The 20,978-nt window shown below is 36.4% G+C and overlaps 1 protein-coding gene across 33 annotated transcripts in view; it reads right to left on the bottom strand.

Moving 5' to 3' along the window:
• LOC146000484 (uncharacterized) overlaps positions 1-20,978 on the bottom strand; it is a 349,277-nt gene that overhangs the window by 13,565 nt on the left and 314,734 nt on the right. For 32 of the 33 annotated variants that reach the window (XM_083138177.1, XM_083138168.1, XM_083138169.1 and 29 more), the window contains 3 exons: positions 20,513-20,666; positions 17,657-17,838; positions 15,129-15,335 (listed from right to left, as the gene is read on the bottom strand). In XM_083138177.1, coding sequence (XP_082994303.1) covers positions 15,129-15,335; positions 17,657-17,838; positions 20,513-20,666 — 543 coding nt within the window. Of the gene's footprint in view, positions 1-3,653; positions 5,516-15,128; positions 15,336-17,656; positions 17,839-20,512; positions 20,667-20,978 lie in introns of those variants that run through there. The other variant, XM_083138185.1, reaches the window with a different exon arrangement.

Consider the following 20,978-nt stretch of genomic DNA (forward strand, 5'->3'; position numbering starts at 1 on the left):
AGTGCGAGGACATTTTTTGGGTGAAGTGACAATTTTTTAAAATAATTTTTGGCGGTTTTCTCCCTTCCCCCTCCATATATATGCCAAATTTACATAAATTTTGCATTTTGTGCATTTTGACCCTTTTTTCGGGGGGGGGGGGGGGGAACACCATTTTTTTAAGAAAAGTATTTTTGAGGGGATTTCCCCCCTTTCCCCCTCCATATGTACGCCGAATGTGCATAAATTGTATATCGTCTGAATCTGTGATTTATTCTGCGTACAACGGTATATCTTTCATATCTCTAGGGCATTTAGTTTCTGAGCTATAGTCATTTCAAGGTACTGCTGCATTTTGAAGCTTGAATCAGTGGCGTGCCGACCATTCCTTTTGGGGGTACAACTCAAGTTACATTGGTCATATGATAATAATGCAAATATTTTTGTGTTCCTTACATGTCAGCGATCATTTCCATGTGCATGTCGACACTGTCATGTACTTTTTTCTTGGGGGGAGGGAGGGGGAACCAATTTTTTTTTCCCCGAAATTTTGGAATTTTGAGAATTAGCCCCCTCCCCCCCGCCACATATACACCGAATTTGCATAAATTTCATATAGTCTGAATCTCTGGTTCATTCCGCATACAACGGTATATCACTCATCTCTCTAGGGCAATTAGTCTCCGATCTACACTCATTTAATTGAAACTCTGCATTTTGCTCAAAATCGGCTCGGTACCGAGAGGCTTACATGTGAAAATGGCCTTGGGCGCCAAAAGGTTAATGTTAGTGACAATGGTTCTAAATACCATGCAACATTAATTGATCCTTATTTTTGAAATGCACCTTTACATTCATAAAAATAAACCCAAAATGAAGAATTTTGCTCCAATTTACAGGCTACTTATATTGTACTGGAAAAAAAAATAGTCCTAATTTTACAAGTACATCAATATGCCTATATCAGCAGACAGGGATATTGTGATTAGCCAAAAGTGGCAGAAATATGAAGTGAAACAGGCAAAAATATAAACGACAGATGATAAGTGTGTTCCCAGCGAAAAATCATTCTCCACAGGAAATGAATTCAAAGAGAACAGACTCAACAGCATCCTGTGGTGCTGCAACCTGCATTTTCCTAAGAAACGCACATTGCCTGTCATGGTTCGACTTAAAAACTGCCATAAATGACAAGAACACAAGTGATCACACTTGCAACAAAGAACAAAAATTGAAGCAGTGTCCAGTGACAAATTCCACAGTTCAGGATAAACTAAGTCTGCATCCTGAGTGTACAGAAGCAGAACATTATGCTGACAGCATGCTAAGAAATGTGAAATCAACAGGCAAGAATATGTTGGCAAGCTAACAGTAAGAGCTGTAGAATCATAGCAAAAAAATGCCAGCTTAATCAGGACTCAAATTCAGTGAAAAATCCGATGACTGACAATTAGCTTGGTTCTGTTTGTAGATAAATGGCATAGTATGCGTGGGTCCGAGTCCCACCCGAGCCTCTGTTTTGCGCCAAGTTTCTGCAATACAGACTTCCCATAATGCCCTTTGTTTCTCCCCTCCGAGGGAAAACCACAGCTGCAAATCTAGGGATGTAGCACACACCAACAAAGGAAGCTAGTTCATAGCTGCCAAGCTTCTTGCCACAGTCTCTCATTAAACAAGACAGGGGGATGAGGGTGCGAGTGGACATTCTCTCCATCTTCATCTATCTCCCATGGTCATGGCACTGAAGTGAGGGAGATGATGTGGCAATGGTTCCAGTTGTCAACCGTGGCACACATTTTGGTTTCAGCATCAAGAGGGATGGATGGGGTGAGGTCGTATAATAGTAATTCAACTCCTGCATGTGGCAAAATCTATTTTAACCTACAGCAGATGGTAATCTCTCATGCCTGTAAGCCTCTGTGGATACGAGGTTTGCACGTGGATATTTTTCAAATGAGTGTATAACATTTTCTTTCAAATGTACAATCATGAACAAAAAAATTGTAACGAGAACTATTTGCCGTAGAAATATGAGATTGGTTTTGTTTATCTTCCCAATGACAGGCCTTTCAAGGGAAGTGAAATTTATACATTCCTCCCCCCCAAAAAAAAACTAAAAAAAGAAAATTCAAATTATTCTTTCGCAGGTCACTGCGGCCACTACAATGAACTAAAGTGAATGAAAAAAATTCTGATATGGTAGCACTGTTACCTTCCTAATCACTGTGAATTGGCATTGAACATTTTTAATAACGTACTGAGAAAAAACATTAAAATTCTAACCAAGGAAAAATTTATTGTATGAAAAATATACACTAAAAACGTAAAGTTTCTACCCTCCAACAGGGTCTTCTTCAATCAGCATTTTAATGTTTTATTAACATGGAAAGAAGGCTTAACAATGTTACCATGAGAAAAACAACAAATATACTATATAAGGAAATCAGTATAGTCATGTTACGGAATAGATTTCTGGAAAATTGGTTCCTATATAGGCCCTAAGGAAGCTGGTTGCACAAAATTTGTAGAAACTAACAATGAAAGGTCATTCTTTCATACTATAGAACCTCTCCCCATGTTTTGAAAAGAAAAATCAATAAAGTATGAAATTTTGGAAATCTGGCATCTCCTGCTGGGCAAGTAATTGTACATGTATGATACTTTTTTTTTTTCATTTTCATCATTATCACAGTTATAAGTAAAAACATAATCATATAAGTTTTCAGAAACATTGCACATTTTTTCAGATAAAATATGCAAACTACTTTTTCAAAAAGAGTTTATTAAAAATAGAAATAATAACTGTTTATGTTTTGTGATTTTATTACATCATGCCCTCATATGTATTCAAATGAACAAAGAAGACAGAACTGAAATATGCGCAGTTGTGGAGAAATGACATGTTAATTGTTGCCAGGAGGTAGTGGTCAATATATCGAGCTACACTACACAGCCAAAAGTCACTGGACATGCAGTGCTGTGCTGTTCAATCCAAAGATACCAGCCACGTTACTTGTCTGCAACTGACAATTCCCCATTCTTGAAGATTTTAAATATAAACTGAATGTGCATCAAGCTTTAAATTTGCACAATTATTTTTGCATTTTCACAGACACTATGTGACTAATTACGACAGTCTTGCATTTTAATGATACACAATTCAGAACAAACCTATAATCTGAATAAAATCTATTGACCTTATTAACCACACATACAACAACTAATTGAAGATTAGGCACACACAGGAGATGTACTACGTAGAAATTTTCAGCGGAAAATGCAGGCTCGACCAGGACTTCAATCCGGGTCTCTGGCATACCGTCCCATTGCTCTAACCACTGAGCTACTGACCAGGCCTGGCCTCACCTGATTTTTCGCTATTGCTGTTTTACCTGCGTGGAATCGTCTCTGGCTGTGCTACTGCAACAACGGGATCTGTTGCCTTTGAAACACAGTAGACTGTCTACTATTCCACGCAGGTAAAACAGCGATAGCGAAAAAACAGGCGAGGCCAGGCCAGCTCGGTAGCTCAGTGGTTAGAGCAATGGCACGGTATGCCAGAGACCTGGTCGAGCCTGCATTTTTCGCTGAAAATTTCTTAGTAATACAACAACTAGTCCATACATCCATCATGAATGATAATATTCAATGCAAAAAGATGGGATCTGCGAGTTTCAAATAAATTATTTCGCTCATGTGACATTTATTGGTTGATGTAAACACAAATAGTATACAAACATGATTATAGTGGATTTTAACTTTATGTGTGCTATTGTACTCATTCTATTGTTATTTACATATAACTTAAAAATCAGAGATAACTGTTTTGCATAAATCTAAAAACACACTTAATACTTAAACATAGAAAAGACTTCAAATATAAATCTCACCTCATATTTCATGTCTCATAATATATAATAACATTTAAACTTTATTAGAAATTACTTGAAATATTAATTGATAACAAAAAAAAAAAAATACAGTTAAGATTTTTCATTCAGGCCATATAGTACCACCTGGAAATTTATATTCTGAGGAAAACTTCATCTTGATATTATGCACTGTAATTACATTTGGTCATATAAATCTGTTACATAAAAATGCACGCTCCTATATTGTACTGCATCTTTAAACATTTGATCATAAACATTGTAGTTTAAATATTTTTCTCTTTAACAAAATTACTCTGACGGTAGAAGGATCTGACCACTTGGCCTATTCCTTTCAATGCATCCTCGATCATCTAAGCTATGAAATCTCTTTCAGCCACTGAAATTTTGAAATGCACTGCATATTTTACAAAAGCATACAATAAATACAAGATCACATTTTAGATATCTGGAATGTGCCAATCTGAACGAAAGTACAGGGGAGTACATTAGAAGTATCTAATAGACAGAAAATTTGAACCAGAGAAATAACTGTGTGTAAATGAGACAGACGTATCATGAATATTTGGTTTTACTGATTTGAATTGAAATTCAAGTCGCTTGTTAATTCTTGTCCAATATTAATTATTTCTTGCACTGATCGCTACAGATGTACTAATTTAACTTTCTGAAAGAAAAATAAGGAAAACATGTTAAATTTTCAATCTGATGCTGATATATTAAAGAGTTCTGGCATTTGATATTAACAGAAAATTAAAAATCAAATTTTATCTTCTCTGAGAAATCAATGCTCATTCATTTCTGTTCATAATTTTAGTATTCAATCTGAGACAGAAGTAAGAGAATTAAGTTTTCACCAAATATATTATTGTACAAAAAAGTACAGAAATTATATTTATAAGCAACATTCCAATATCTAATTGAAATATTTTTGTATGACAACATCATTTTACATCGAAATAGCTGAATATTGTTTATTATACATGAAGCTATATACTCAATACAGTCAGTTAATTATTCAAAGAAATACAAAATGTTCAACATGTCTGCATTACATTTAAGAATATACAAATTCAATTATTTGATATGCAGAGCAACATGATCAACACTAAGGAAAAATGTTAAAAAACCTTAAACCTTTCGCAAGTAATGCATGTATTCCAGTACTAAAAAACTGTTTCTAAAAACCATGGACATTCTGTAAAAAGTCTTCATCAAATTTATGGCACTGAATGCAGTCTTTTTGTTAATTTATTCACATTAAATAGTATCTAGGAAATATAAGTTAATAATTGTCCAGATTTAAGTAACATTAAGTTTCAACACCAGATAAGAGATACAGGAGAGAAAAAAATATTATCAAAAACATCTTCCAAAAAAGCCATCTGCAAGAAAATTACGCAAGTAATAATCATCTAAAAAGTGTCTCCACATTCTCAGTTTTATTTAACACAGAACTTGGTTTCCACATCCATTTACACCGATAACACCAGCAACCAGTACATCTACTTGTGATGCTAAGTACACTGGAACAAAAAAAAAAAAAAATCATCTCTTCTTCCTGCAATCGTACGGTGCAGATTCCAAACACTTCTACTTCATGTCCGACGTCTTCAACTTCTAACGATTCGTCGCCTTGTCATTTACTACGGAGACAAGAAAATAATATTCCAACAGTTAATTGAACTGTTTTCCCCAGGAAAATTAACTTCTGCAGTTAGTTGTGTACTACAATCATGCGGGTTAACAGAGAAACTCAGGGTTAAACAACTCATGCTTCTTCGTTCCATGCCACATGGGGGTTTGAACTTGACGTCCGCGAATCTTCACTCCAAAATGTTCACTGTTAGTAATGTGTTCACAAGACTAAAAGAAAGACACAGGGGAACATCTACTCATGCCTTGTAATTTCACAAATCATGCACTCTCAAACACTGGAAGGAAACTTTATTGTATACATATTTCATGTTGCAAGTGTCTCGTTGATAACATTCCTGTGTTCTTGAACAGTATCCTGCCTTGTGTTTCATAAACATGAAAAATTATCTTCGCATTTACTAATTATTATTCTTGATGAATTCAGAAGACACTCCACGTAGTGACAAATTAGCCTCGTTTATCTTTTTCTTCATGTTCACACATAAAATACCTTCAAATATGTTTTGGTTTAACTTTCACTAAATATCTTGAACTTTTTCCTTTGTAATTCTATAATCATTCTTGTAATTAAGCATGTTCTTCAATCACAAATGCTGCTTATATCAATAATATATCATCATTCCTCTTGCCACAGATCAATTTTGCCAGTGGTAATTAATTCTGAAGACTGAGAAGACTCATTCCTAGTGGATTATTTGAAGTTTTATATTCTCATGTTAATCCAGGACTTGAATTATTTGAAGTTGTATAGTCTCAGGTTAATCTGTGACTTGAATTATTTGAAGTTGTATATTCTCATGTTAATCCGTGACTTGAATTATTTGAAGTTGTATATTCTCATGTTAATCCGTGACTTTAATTATTTGAAGTTGTATATTCTCAGGTTAATCCATGACTTGAATTATTTGAAGTTGTATATTCTCAGGTTAATCCGTGACTTGAATTATTTGAAGTTGTATATTCTCAGGTTAATCCATGACTTGAATTATTTGAAGTTGAATATTCTCATGTTAATCCGTGACTTGAATTATTTGAAGTTGAATATTCTCACATTAATCCATGACTTGAATTATTTGAAGTTGTATATTCTCACGTTAATCCGTGACTTGAATTATTTGAAGTTGTATATTCTCACGTTAATCCGTGACTTGAATTATTTGAAGTTGTATATTCTCACGTTAATCTGTGACTTGAATTATTTGAAATTAAATATTCTCAGGTTAATCCGTGACTTGAAGAATTCAGCATGTTAGAACTGCTGTTTCACTAATAAGTAAATGGATAACTATCATTTTTTACAAATGATCTTTCATGTCCAATATTACTGTTCATTTGCATATTATGTGGTCCAACTGAAGAATACTAGACTCGACCAGCACTCCACTCAAATTTTGATAAGTTTCCACCAATTGTCTTGACGCTGCGACATAAATGACACTAAACACATTATGACCACATATCATGCAGTTTGTCATTCAGAAACAACATACACATTGCCAATACTACTCAAGTAGCAAGCATACAAAATTAAGTACTCAACTAAAATGCAACACAGAACTGAACAAACATGCATGAATACTCAAATCACAATACCACTACAAATGTTATAGAAAAACAAGGTGTTATATTTTAAAAACAAATTAATACTTAAAAGATATAAGTATTTAGCATGATAATTCTAGTACAGTCAAAATAACTTCACACAAAGCATGTCTTATAGATCTGATGAAAACCATGTTTTGCTACAATGACAAATTATGTAAAAATCAAATAAATTTCTCTCTTCATAAACCTTTTTAACTTGTAATCACGATGACAGCACCAACCACGTCAGAATTACTAATGAGCCAAAATGATGGTTATTCAATTATGGTCTTCAATTAACCTTATCTTACACCCTTTTTATAAAAGTCATCCAAGATGAATGTTGCCACTTTTACAACCCCTGTAGCTAGATATTACTAATAACTTGCCAACTAAGCAAAATGAAGGATTACATTACATTCCTCTTGCCTGGAGTAGGCAAAAGGAAACTAAGTGAGTAAAAGCGAGTGTGTGTACTCACATATATATATAGACAAGGGTTGTTCAAGATTGCAGAGACTTGTTTCAAGGAAACAATTTGAAAGTCCTACAAACGCCAAACTACATATGTGAGTTTTCCAAAGGAATCCCCCTGAGCATCCAGGTACTGCTACCATCATTGTGTCAGCTTCCCGAGTCCTTTGACATAGAAGGAAGTTGACTGCTGTCATAGATGTTGCAGATCTGCGTTTTGTCTTCAATTTCTTCCTTTACATGCTCTTAAAAGCAGCTCAAACAAATCTGATAATCACTCAGGGCTAAGTCCGGAGTGTAAGAACATGGAGCAAAATGACCATGTGGGGCCAGGTATTGTCATGGTGAAGAATGGCATTTGCAGACAACATACCCGGTCTTTTCTAGCTAATGGCTTTACGTACAGCACCCTTTATCAATGTGCAGGAATACTAGGCATTAATCATGACCCTTCCCTAAAAAAAATCCAAACAAAGAACATCTTGCATATCCCAGTCGGAAAAATGTGTCCACGTTGTTCATTTGTCAGCAACCTGCATTCTTTGCCAAACTGTTGCCCGTGACATCATTTATTGCTCATACTGTGTTTGAAATCTCATCAACATTTCACCTGGCTTCAGATTCTCCTTCACAAGGAATTTGATCATACACTGCTGCTCCACAGCTACAGACTCACTACGTTCCACCATTTTTGCTAACAATACTGCGCATGCGCCAACTACATTGAAGCAAATGCGCAATACTCACGAAGGATGAAGGTACATCCTCTGGCAGTTTTATCGTTCTCCAGCTATTTACCAGTTTTTTATTCTCAAATGTCTCTGTCAATGTTGAACAACCCTTGTTTATAGGGCTGAGCCAACGTTGATGCTGATATATCGGTTTCAGCAAGTATCAGCTGGAATTTCCTCACTGATACTAGTCATTACTTTTACAAAGTTATCTCCCAGGGTCTGCAAAAATGCCACGGAACACTTTCGAGGAGTAATTATTTTGAAAATTAAGCAAAGCATACTTACTATTCATTATTTTTGCAATCAGATGGTGGGGAAAATCAAATTTTGTGTTTAAATATTTATCTTATGGAAAACTTATATTTTAAGTCATAAATATTGAAACCCACTTTAAATTGTTGCAGACTTCGAGTATCAATATTGGTGGTAATTGACAAAAGCATCAACAGTGATATATCAGTGGTATCAGCTCAGTCCTGATTTTTATATTCATAAAGAAAATACAAAATACTGCAATTTTTTATGTGTTAATAGTTGTTTATAGAAATACCAGATAAAATTATCTGCAGATTTGCTGATGTAGCAAGTGTCTAAGTTGGCCGATAATGATGGAAGAAAAAAACAACCATTTGATTAAATGGTTACATCCATAATTGAGTTGAAAGAACACAACTCAATTCTAGTACACCACCATACACCAAACAGAAAATAAAAAACAAATTCCAACTCGGCTTAATGGCTGCAGAGCTTAATACAATCAAACTTCCATTGCAACCAGTAAATGGTGTAGCAACAAAAAAAAGGCAACCAGGATAAGAGTAACAATACGATGAAAGTGTTTCATAAACCTTGTACACTTCTCATAAAAGAAAAAATTGTGATATTTACATGTATAAAAGCAGAGATCCAACCTTGTCTCTGCTTAAAGCAGCTCTGGAGTACACCCAGCCACTAATGAATGGGTACCTAAAGGCAAGTCTGAGGGGAAAGGGGAGTAAAGGGAACCAAAGCATGATGTTGAACACATCACCAAAAATTGGTGGTGTATGTGTGGGCCCTTGCCTCCATATCTGTTTCATAGAATGGTGCAAAGAGTCTACCAAAATGATACATTTCCAGATAAAGCATGTATTTTAACAACTTAGTTGAGCCTTTAGTACAAAATTACAACAGCCATGAACACTGAGCCAGGTTCCATATGATAACCTTGTGCTCAATCAGATAAAATTCCCTAGCAACTCTAACAGAATAAGGTAATAAAAAATCATCAAAGCAACGTGCAAAGTTTGAAGATGAACTTCAAAGCTTCAATCATATGTTTGTTCAATCGAGAAAACATCAGACCGATCGTAACATTACAAGCCTACAGTATGAATGCTATAGTACTAAAAACCTACAGCGTAACAACACTTGTATGACATATCAAGATTCAACCTTGTACAGTTCTCCAAAATGTCATTTTCTCTCAAATTCAGACACATACTACTGTAACTTTATTACTGTACTTCCATTCATCCAAGAGATACAGGAATTTATTCTCAGATTCGACTGACAATATACCGTATTTACTCATGTATAATGCACACTTTTTTTCCAAAATTTTTGCCCCCCAAAACTGTGGTGTATAATGCACGGAATAATTCGGACAGCCAACATTAAACCATGCATGTTTTCACTATGTCACTGCATATAACATGCAAATGTCAACAGGCGCAAATACAAATTGCCATGTTGGATTTCTTTAGTAATAATATTTTCTTAAAAATCACTATAAAAGTGAAATGGACATTTCCTATGATTTTTCACTTTGTAACGGAACATCATGCAACACTGAGAAAAGGGGTGCTGTTCTGGTGTGAATCCATAACATAATTTTGTATTTGCTTTCTTCTACTGCAAAATAAACAAGGTGGTTACAGAAGTGGAAGCTTTGGGATGTTAAATACAGTGGAGGGAGAGGGGATAACAACAGGTGACTCATTGAATAGGTATGAAGCCATTCACACTTGATCCGCATAGCAACAGCTTTACAACCTACAACTTTGAAAGCCATTTCTTGAACCTGAATTATATTGCGCATTATATATGACATATAATTGTTTCTCACTTTTCCCCATCAAAAACCAGAGTGTGCATTATACACGCATAAATAGGGTAGTTCTTTTCTTCAAGATTTCCAAGCAGACACAAGTTGATTACAACTTAGTATGAAGCGCACACACACACACACACACACTCACACATATACCAAATTCACAAAATCTAGCCTATCTTCTGAATTAGAGGGAATTTTGGAAACTACAATTCCGAACTGCAAATAAATGACAACTCCAAGTTTCACACCTGTAGCACAACATGCAAGGGAATTCAAGATAAAGGCTGCAAATTACCACGGCAAAGTACTGCAAACTGTAGAAGATAATGCTTGATGCCTGACACCTAAGCCTTAATCAATCTCCAACTTATAAAGCATATATACATAGAAAGACAGATAGCAGCTCCCTGCAAGGAAGAATGTCTTCGTTACAGATAAATTGGAAATACTGGTATTTCACAACTTCCATGCAAACACTTTCTTGAATGTTTGTGTGATCACCATTCCACAATAGGAAAAATACATGTACTTATAAGTGGTTCTTGTTCAGAAATTACAACATTTCGTCTCAATTTCCAGGAGTTTAAAGCATCAAAAAGACTCATGAAATGGGTTAAAACTTAAAATGTTTCTTATTGAAAAGGTTAAAGATAGGAAGGATGGAGGTTGGTTGCAAAGAAGAAGGCTCAGTTGTAAAAAAAAAATTCACATGTAAACTTTCTTACAGGTGCACATGACATCACCTGAACAACAGTAAGATGAGTCATCTTGTACAGTAGAATGCATAAACATTACCAGGTAAATTATCAACTGCTATTTTCTAGGGATGGGACGATATAAAATGTTGGCCAATACCGATAAAGTCCCGTTACAAAATTTACTGATACCAATAATCAATATTCTATCGACCCAACATAAAATTTCAAATAATCCTTGAACATGAATGGTTCACTCATCTCCTTAATATACGAGGGTGAATCAAATATGAACGAGCCTTGTGCGGAAAAACAAAATTTATTGAAGGAAACAGACACATTGCCACATTCTATTTTTCTACATAGTCTCCACCCTTAGTGATACATTTTTCCCAACATTGTGGTAGGTTCTTGATGCTGTTCTCGTAGAATGAAGCTGGGTGGGTAGCCAACCAGTTGCGCACAAAGGTTTCCACCTGATCGTTGGTCGCAAATCGCTCGCCCCCAAGTGCTTCTTTGAGGGGACAGAACAGGTGAAAATCACATGGTGATAGGTCTGGGCTGTACGGTGGATGTGGAAGCGGTTCCCAGTGCATTTCCACCAGTTTCTGCCACGTAACACCTGCTGTATGGGGTCTGGCGTTGTCGTGGAGGAACAAGACCTGGCGGATGGGACAGCCTCGTCGTTTGCGTCGATACTGCACCTTAACTTGATCCAGGAGGCCGCAGTAGTAGGGTGCGTTGATGGTCCGACGTTCGTGTAAGAAATCCACCAGTAGGATCCCCCTCCAGTCCCAAAACACCGTGGCCAACACCTTCCCCGCAGACAACCGAACTTTAGCCTTCACAGGGTTTCCTTCGCCTTTCCTCCTCCACTCCATGCTGGCACGCTTGGATGCTGGGGTGTAATGATGCACCCATGTCTCGTCACAGGTAACGATGCGATGCAAAAATGCTTCCCCTTCCACGTCAAAACGAGTGTGAAGCTGGCGAGCAATGCGAACTCTGTCATCTTTTTGAGCAACATTCAGCAGCTTGGGAACCCACCGAGCTGTGATTTTGCGGAAGCCCAAGTGCTTTGTGATGATTGATTGGACACTTCCATAGCTCACACCAAGTTCTGCTGCAATTTGCTTCACAGTGACTCGGTGATCCTGTTCGACAAGCTCACGAACACAAGCCATGTTGTCATTCGTCACACTGGTGCGAGGACGATGGGGGTGCACTTCATTTGCAACAAGTTCACGGCCTTGCTGGAATTCCTTACACCACACCTTCACTCTTGCCCACGAGAGGGTACCATTCCCAAACTGGGCCTGCAGTCTCCGGTAAATTTCGGCCGGTTTGACATTTTCCTGGGTGAGGAACTTGATGATTATGCATTGCGCAACAGCCACTGGCACACACTGCTCACTCATCGTGAGAGCTACTAAACGAAGCATGCGACATGCCGGCTGTTCTGGTTCCTGACTCACGACAGCCCCACCTACTGGCCGCACATGCCCAATCACACCCTGCTACCCATTCAGATGCTTAGCCAATCAAGGCTCGTTCATATTTGATTCACCCTCGTATGTATGTTATCAGGTGACTGTAATGCAAAAGACATTGTATATCTAGACATTTATGCCTCCATGGTGGTGTAGTATGATGTCACCTTGTAATCAAGATGTCCCAGGTTCGATACCCAGAGGGGGCACATTGCATGGTGGTTTCGATCCAACTTTAAACTATAGGTGCAGTCCCAATTAGCCTATCTAAGCATAATGTGGACTTAAAACAATTCAATAAAACATACATTTACTTAAAAGAAGTTAGGGAATGGAGATTATGTGTTTATATCAATAAAAAATACAACAAAATGCCAGATCATTGCACCAAATTACAAGGTATTTATAGATATATTGGATCAGTAATCTTATCGATAAATTTATACATCACTATGCCAATATCGGGTGATATGAAGTAAGTACCGATTGATCTGTCCCATCCCTACTATTTTCATTAATTTTTACCCTTACATTTTGTGTGTTTCAAGGAACAAAACTGAAATATGATATTCACAGGTTGTCAACCGCTTCATTAGAATTTGATTTCAATTTTTTCACCCTCATAGCGAGTAATACACAATGGGTGAATGTGAAAATTGACAATATAGCAGCTAATATTTATACAGCCCACTCTACACACATGCCTCTCGTTTCTTTCCTCGCCTCTCTTCTCCCTCCTTCCAAAAACCAACAGATAAACAAAACTTGCTCATTGCATTGATCTCACCTTGAAACATTGGAAATTTTAATCTTGTGTTTGAGATGAATCTTTAATTCATTTGGCCCATTTCTGTCCTATTTCACCCTTATTGTGATTTACTTTGTGTGTTAAGTTTGTGCTCCTGGGAAAACCTTGAGAGAGCCTTTGAATCTCAGTTGAGAGCTCATAATTTTGGAACAAAAACAACTCTTAAGACATGTCAAGATAGAAACAAATATAATGACGACCGTGCATTGAAGAATATTCACAAAACGTCATATGAAGGTGGTCCTATCATTTCAATGTGTGTGTTGCCTTTAACAAGGTTCTGCCCCAACTGCATAGCTGAATACAGCATCAACATGGAGGTGGAAGGAGGAGTGGTGGAAAGAGATGCCAACCCATCCAGAGGCAGGAAATGGCAAAGGATAATGATGATGATGGATGTTTGAATATTCATAAAAGCTCACCACCAATCAACCAGCAAGCATATTTCTTTAGGAAAGAGGTCTAAGCTTGGCAAAATATTGATTGGTCAACCATCAGACAGAGAGGAACCAAGTACAAACCATTCGGTGAACAAATTGACAGTCGATTCATTGTCTCCCCAAATCAAATTAAAGATATTTTACCTAATATCTAGGGCTGAGCCGATGTATCGGTATCTGAAAGTATCGGTTGGAATTCATCTACAGATACCAGCTGATACTTTTCTGGCATATTGGTCTTTCATGGGGTCTGCAAAATGCCGTGCCACACTTTTGCAGTCTAATTATCCTGGAAGTTATGCAAAATTCGAACTTTCGTTTTTATTTTGCACCATTTTGCCCGAAATGCTGCATTTTGTGATTATGTATCTATTGTAATATTCTGATGCAATTTTTGAATATTCTAAAGCAAATTTCTTGGTAAATTGATACTTATAATTGAATATATACACACCAATAGTGATCAATATTTTGAACAAATTTTAATTATTCTAATTTTCAAGTATCAGTATCGGTGAGAATCAGTAAGAGTATCGGCATCGGTATCGGTTCAAAGTGGTATCGGCTCTGCCCTACTAATATCATCACATTTCTAGATTATCAACTACTTGACGAGAATAAGACACCCTTTAAGACACAGGAGGTACTGTGCTGGCCAAAGAGAGAAGACACGCTATTTTCAGTTTCAGTCTTGACAATGTTCACGTCAGAGGACAAAACGTCAGCATTTACAAGTGCTGCATTACTGTGCTAGGCTTTTTTATGCTGAGTTATCAGTTTTATCACCTGATACATTTTAGTCAGGAGAAAACGGTCGTCAATATGGAATCATTAAAACACAGCCTAAAATTCCCATAATTTACATCCCTTTTGGCAGACATGATGCAATGTTGTTCTTCAGGATAGGGTTTAAGTTGTAGGAATTTCAGCATGATTTTCAATAAGTTCCTAACAATGGCAATTTTCTCTTACCTGTACCACGAAATTTATAGTTAAAAAAGAATACTGAATTTGAAACGTATCATGAAAAATATCTCAAAATAATTCATGGACAATAATCAATATTATAATCCTACCTTTCGAGAAACTATTTTCAATGCTACCATTTCATTATGCCATGCTCGAAGCATAAGATAACAAATTAAATCAGGGCAATCTGGAACAAACATATGCACTAAATGTCACCAAGCAGGCATTCTGACACTACAGCCACATGAAATACAACACGACATGAAAAATTAAGCTCTATATGCATACAGGCAAAAAATAATAAAACTTACCACAAATCTGTTGACTTTGGGGCGGCCTTTCTCCTTTGGAAGCTGCACCTCCTCCTTCATGGATTCGAATCGAGCCTTAAGATTCTTGGCTGTATCTATGCTTGTACCGAACTCCTCCTGATTGATAAGGTTAAGTTTGTTTTCTTTTTCCACCGTAGATTCCCACTTCTCAAATTTCGCCCTCAGAGCTTTGGCTCTGGCAGAATTCTGGAATAAAAATTAATACGAACTAATTTTCACATACAAAGTATCCAGTTTTCTCTATAGATGTCCACATTTTGCACTCTAGAAATTTTGGTTGTAACACTGTGTTTTAACAATGGAAAATGTCAATGTTACATTTGTACTCTATGCCACCAATAACATTCAAGGTCACGTTTTCAAGGTCAATTTCCAAAAGTTCGAAACAAAATAACCTGTTATAATAAAATATTTTAATATTAATGTGCTAAATATTTAAAAATAGTTCCTTATACATAGAAGCATGCATATTTCCTTTTGGACCAAAACACAACATGTGAAATAACACATTGTAATGTTAATTTTTGATCTTTCTGAAAGACGTGGGGTGCATTTTCCTACCCTGTTTCGTCACGACATGAACTGCAAAATGCGAAATAGACTCTGAATCATGAAATTTAGAGTTTAATTACAGACTTTCTGAAGTTTGAATTATCCTGTGATTAATCCTGCTGTACTTGAGAAGCCAAAATGGACCCATTTATACAGGAAAAACTTAATACTCTGGTAACTACACAAATGTGCTATTAGAAGGGATATGTTTATGTTGTGTAACAAGTGCAGTTTCTAAATCATATTTAGGATTATGTTCATAATTTTAAAACCAAAATGTCGATTTTATATACAGTTTTTGATCCGATTTAACACCACTATAACACCGATATTTTATTTATTTACCACTTTTGAATCTGAAATTGATTGTCTTTGTACATAAATTTTGCTTTTTGATTTACCAATATGTGCCTCTACTTATACATTTTATGAAGTATGAAACTAATATAGATGTGTCACTTTGAAATGAGCTGCAACATGAACTTTTGCAGATGTCAATGTACTTACAATAAGTTTTTGAATAGTTTAAGATATTCCAATATGCATAATTCTTTACAATTTTTCAGCATGGAAAAAGCAAAAATGCTGCAAAACAATTATTTTTCTGTGTATTTTAAACATTAGGAATGTGATAACGAACATCTCAAAAGTTAGTGCAAAAGTAATGTCATTTTGTTTTTATTTTTATGAACATAAAGATAAAATTCCTATATTCTGGTTTTGTAAAGTAAATATGCTGTCCTTTTTCAAATCACTAGATTACGTACATTATTTAAGAAGGTTATTGAACTATTGAAACTCCTCATACTGGTTATCTGCATAAGTAAATGTGTGTCTACAAATGGTTGGAGCGGTTTCAAATATTATTTGTAACTATAGTATTAGATGTAATTTTTTTCAAATGTGATGTTACAGGACAAGTATTTCACAAAGTTTTTTTCCATTTGGAGGTGTTGTACATTTGCACCTCCTGCTCCTAGAGTGTAGCAGTAGTTAAGATGGTAAACAACCACAAAAAGAGAATACCTCCACGCTCCTCTGACTTAACATTGTATGACTCTTTTGTGTGGGGTTATGTGAAGGATTTAGTGTTTATGCCTCCACTGCCGAGTGATCTAGCAGAATTGCAGGTTCGCATCATAAGTGCTTTGACTGAATTGATAGGGAAACGTTGCATCACATTTGGGAAGAGCTTGATTATAAAGTTTATGTTTGCAGATTCACTAAGAGGGGGGACATGCCGAACACTTGTAATTTGTCACAAAACTTGTCAAGTTTCTCTACAAAACTGCAAAGTTACTTCACAATATGTTCAATAATACACGTACAGTAACATCGTGAAACCGCTCATATCATTTGTAGAAACCCTATATTATATAGCTATTTGTTACTATATTGATATTGGTTAAATTTTAATATTGGTCCATCCCTAAAAAAAATACCCTTAGATACTGTACTCTGGCACAGAAATGGGAAGGAATAAAATTATGAATTTTAAAATCCTTACAAGAAAACAGAGCTTCAGAATTTCAAGTAAAAAAATTAAAGTAAAGTGCTCCCCTGTGCTTTTGCACCACGCCATTAAGGCATATAGGGGGTGTGGAGTTAGCACCCCACACTTTCTTGATCACGGCAGACGGTGGGGGTGATGTGATGTGATCAGCACCATGCCCCTGGCTGCCTTTACCCCCTGGAGTTTCCTCCAGGTACCCACTTTATACGATGTTGGCTGGGTGTCGGAGAAGCTTGAACAGGTGGAAAAAATCCCAGTTATCCCCTGCCGGGGATCGAACCCTGGTCTTTCGCATGGTAGTCCGACGCCCTAACGACTGAGCTACCGCGGCTCAAAGTAAGAAAGTGAATATTTGAATCTGTTAAATGTTTGAATTCTAGATTCTGACATATGGTCAATATTCAAAAACTGGCTTCAGAAAGAATCACAGTTAAATGTTCACCTGCTTCAAGAATTCATCCTCAATCTTATCTGAGGCACGGACAATGTTAGGGTCATGCTGTGGCTGCTCTTCTTCTTCTTCCTCCTCCTCCTCTTCTTCCTCATCTTCATCTTCTTCCTCTTCCGACTCTGACTCCCTTGTGCATTCCGGAGGTGGAGTAAACCTTTTCAGTGGCTTAGGCCCTGAAAACAATATATATATATATAACAATAGTACAGATGGGGTAGATTAATCTATATTCTATCGATAATTTTTGTTATAATTTTATGGATATAAACATACCCATGCTCTACTTTTCTTAAAAGTAAACATTTAAATATCCTGCTTCTTTTGTATTGCAGTTATCTGCAAACATACACTTTTTAAGGATTTTTAACCATTTAGATTATTCAAGGTCCATTTGGAATGTTATATCTGTATTATCCTTATTGATAAATTTTGCATCGGTACTTTATCAATATTGGCCATAATTTCATATCAGTCCATCCCTAATACACAGCATTCAATAAGCATAAGATATAAATAGTAGTGTGTTGTGATAAACGGAATTTCAGAACATTGCAATTCATGCACACACAAAAAAAAAGGATATTGCAAGATATGTGCCATATTAAAAATGTAATTGAACTCTTTAAACCCTTAAGTGTGGATGATGTATATACACGCCCTCCGCATTGTGCTGCTGTAGTGCGGAAGGCATATATACACACTTTGTTTCAACTATATTTGTTCGATTTACTGTGGCGTATGTAGTCACACACATATTTGGTGAGATAGTTCTAGCTGTAGTAGAAACAAAAAATAGTAGCAAGAGGAAAAAGAAGAAGACGAAAGCAATTTTTCCCTTCTTTCTTTTCGTCTTCTTTTTAATCTTTTTCCTCTCTTGCTACTATTTTTTGTTTCTACTACAGCTAAAACTATCTCACCAAACGTATGTGTGACTATATACGGCACAGTAAATCTAATATAGTTGAAACAAACAAAGTGTATATATATATGCCTTCCACACTGCAGCAGTACAATGCAGAGGGTGTATACTGAATTTGACGAAAAACCTGCATTTTCCAGCAAAAAACCTCCATTTTCCAGTAGCGACTTGTTCAACAAATTCCACACTTAAGGGGTTAAGTTTCCCCACTTAAGCCAAACATTAGCTATCACAGGTTTCATGTGGAAATTATAGAAAGTAGACTGAACCAATGTTTGATTTGATATAATTTATGTTATTTAGCATCGCTTTTCTTGCACTTTTAGCTAAAGATGATGATGATATGATGAAATTGGTGAAAGGGTACTCGCAAAGAATGCCCATACCCAAGCTTGCATTATGACATCTGGGAGGGACTCTGGTGTCAAGGCATTCTGTGTTAACCACTCCACCATGGAAGTTGGAAGTCAAACCAATGTAGATGCTAATATATAAGTACACACAACAGCAAAATAAATAGTAGGTGAATTATAAATAACCATTTTCACTAATTGATAATCATAAATTTAAATAAAAGTGTCAATACGCAGAGGATAGTGTGTGATTCACATCAACAGAATTCCATGCCTTAAAACGACATAGGATGCGGAATGAAGGAGAATGAAAATAGTGATGGATTATGGATCATTATCTTTGCTGTTGGCTCTACTAGTTGCTATCAGTGCTATCGGCAAATACTGGTTAACAACAATTCCTTGTACACCAGCAAGAAGAGTTGTTCTACAGTGGGAAATAGAAGCACATCCATCAGTTTTTGCCTTATCACAAATATAGTTTTGTTACCTTGTGCCACCTAAAACTACATTTATATCACCTCCAGTTTTTGCATCGCTGTTGTATGACATGACATTTCAAATATGTTATTATTATGCACAGTGAACTGGCAGCTATGGCCATTGTAATAGTCTGTGAATAGCAACTATTAGGAGATTTGGTTATGTCTGTTTTTATGTGTTATATTGTAAATCCACTTCGATTATAAGTGGAAATATACAAGGTGATTCAGAATTCCTATTACACACTTCTAGGGGTTGTAGATCAAGTTTTTATAAGAAACTAATGTCCGGAAACGTACCATTTTGGTACCACACAAATGACAAGATCACATAATTTAACATCGCCCACTTCACGGTAGGCAACCCACATTGACGGAGGACGTAGTCTTCAGTCACCTGATGTCATATGTGCTGCTTCCAACATTCTCTATTTACAATCTGTTTACACAGCACATCTGATTCCAGCATGATGGCGCACCAGCACACTTTTCCCATGACGTCCAACAACATCTCAATCAAACATACAGGGACAGGTGGATAGGTCACAGTGGACCAACTCCTTGGCCACCACGATCGCTGGATTTAACTCCTCTTGACTTTTTCGTATGGGGCCACATGAAGAGTCTTGTTTATGAGACTCCTGTAGTGTCGGAGGAAGACCTGGTTGCACGCGTTCTGGCTGCAGCAGACACGGTTCAGCACACACCAGTTATTTTTGAGCGTGTGTATGCAAACATTCTTCGGAAGTACACTGTTTGCAACGAACTTCAAGATCGCCACATCGAGCAGCTCTTGTAGTGACGCAGGTAAAGCGGGAGATGTGAAATTATGTGATCTTGTAATCTGTGTAGTACCAAAACTGTATGTTTCCGGACATGGGTTCCTTATCAAAACTTGATCTACTAAGTCCCCTCTACAACCCCTAGAAATGTGTAATAGGAATTCTGAATCACCCTGTATATACTTTATGAAGTTTCACTCTTGACATGTGTGTTTCTGTTTACATCATGAAGATTAAGACATAACAATGGCTGACACCTTTTATTGAAATTTTTGTGCACATTGAAGACTAAGAATGTTGATGCTACGTACCATCAGGAACTTCGGGCCTTTGGGCATTTTCCTCCATCTGACGGAACATGGAGAGCATTTTCGATGCTGTGTTCGTTCTTATGTCGTCTTCTAATCTGTCCTCAGCACGCACCACTGCTGGATCTCTATAGACTTCCCTGTCCGGAGACTCTTCCTGCAAGAAGTACAAAACCTCTCAGGCTTTTCTACAAATTTTTCTTCACATTTTGTAAATAAAAAAATGCTTTATCCTAAAACAACCATATTACGATCAAATATTCATGAACAGTTAATTGTTCTCTTGTGCATATTAAATGTGATAAAATTCTCTGAATAGTGAATACTATGTTCAAGAGAAATTCTGGAATTACATGCAAAACTAAAAAGGCACATTTATAAAATGAGCATAAAATTAGGAAAATAAACTGTAATATGAAAGTATAGTGAACTCACGATCTACTAACATTTACCTTACATTCCTTGGGTA

This window comes from Lepisma saccharinum, chromosome 16 (assembly GCF_977018435.1).
Source record: "Lepisma saccharinum chromosome 16, izLepSacc3.1, whole genome shotgun sequence".
NCBI lineage: Eukaryota > Metazoa > Arthropoda > Insecta > Zygentoma > Lepismatidae > Lepisma > Lepisma saccharinum.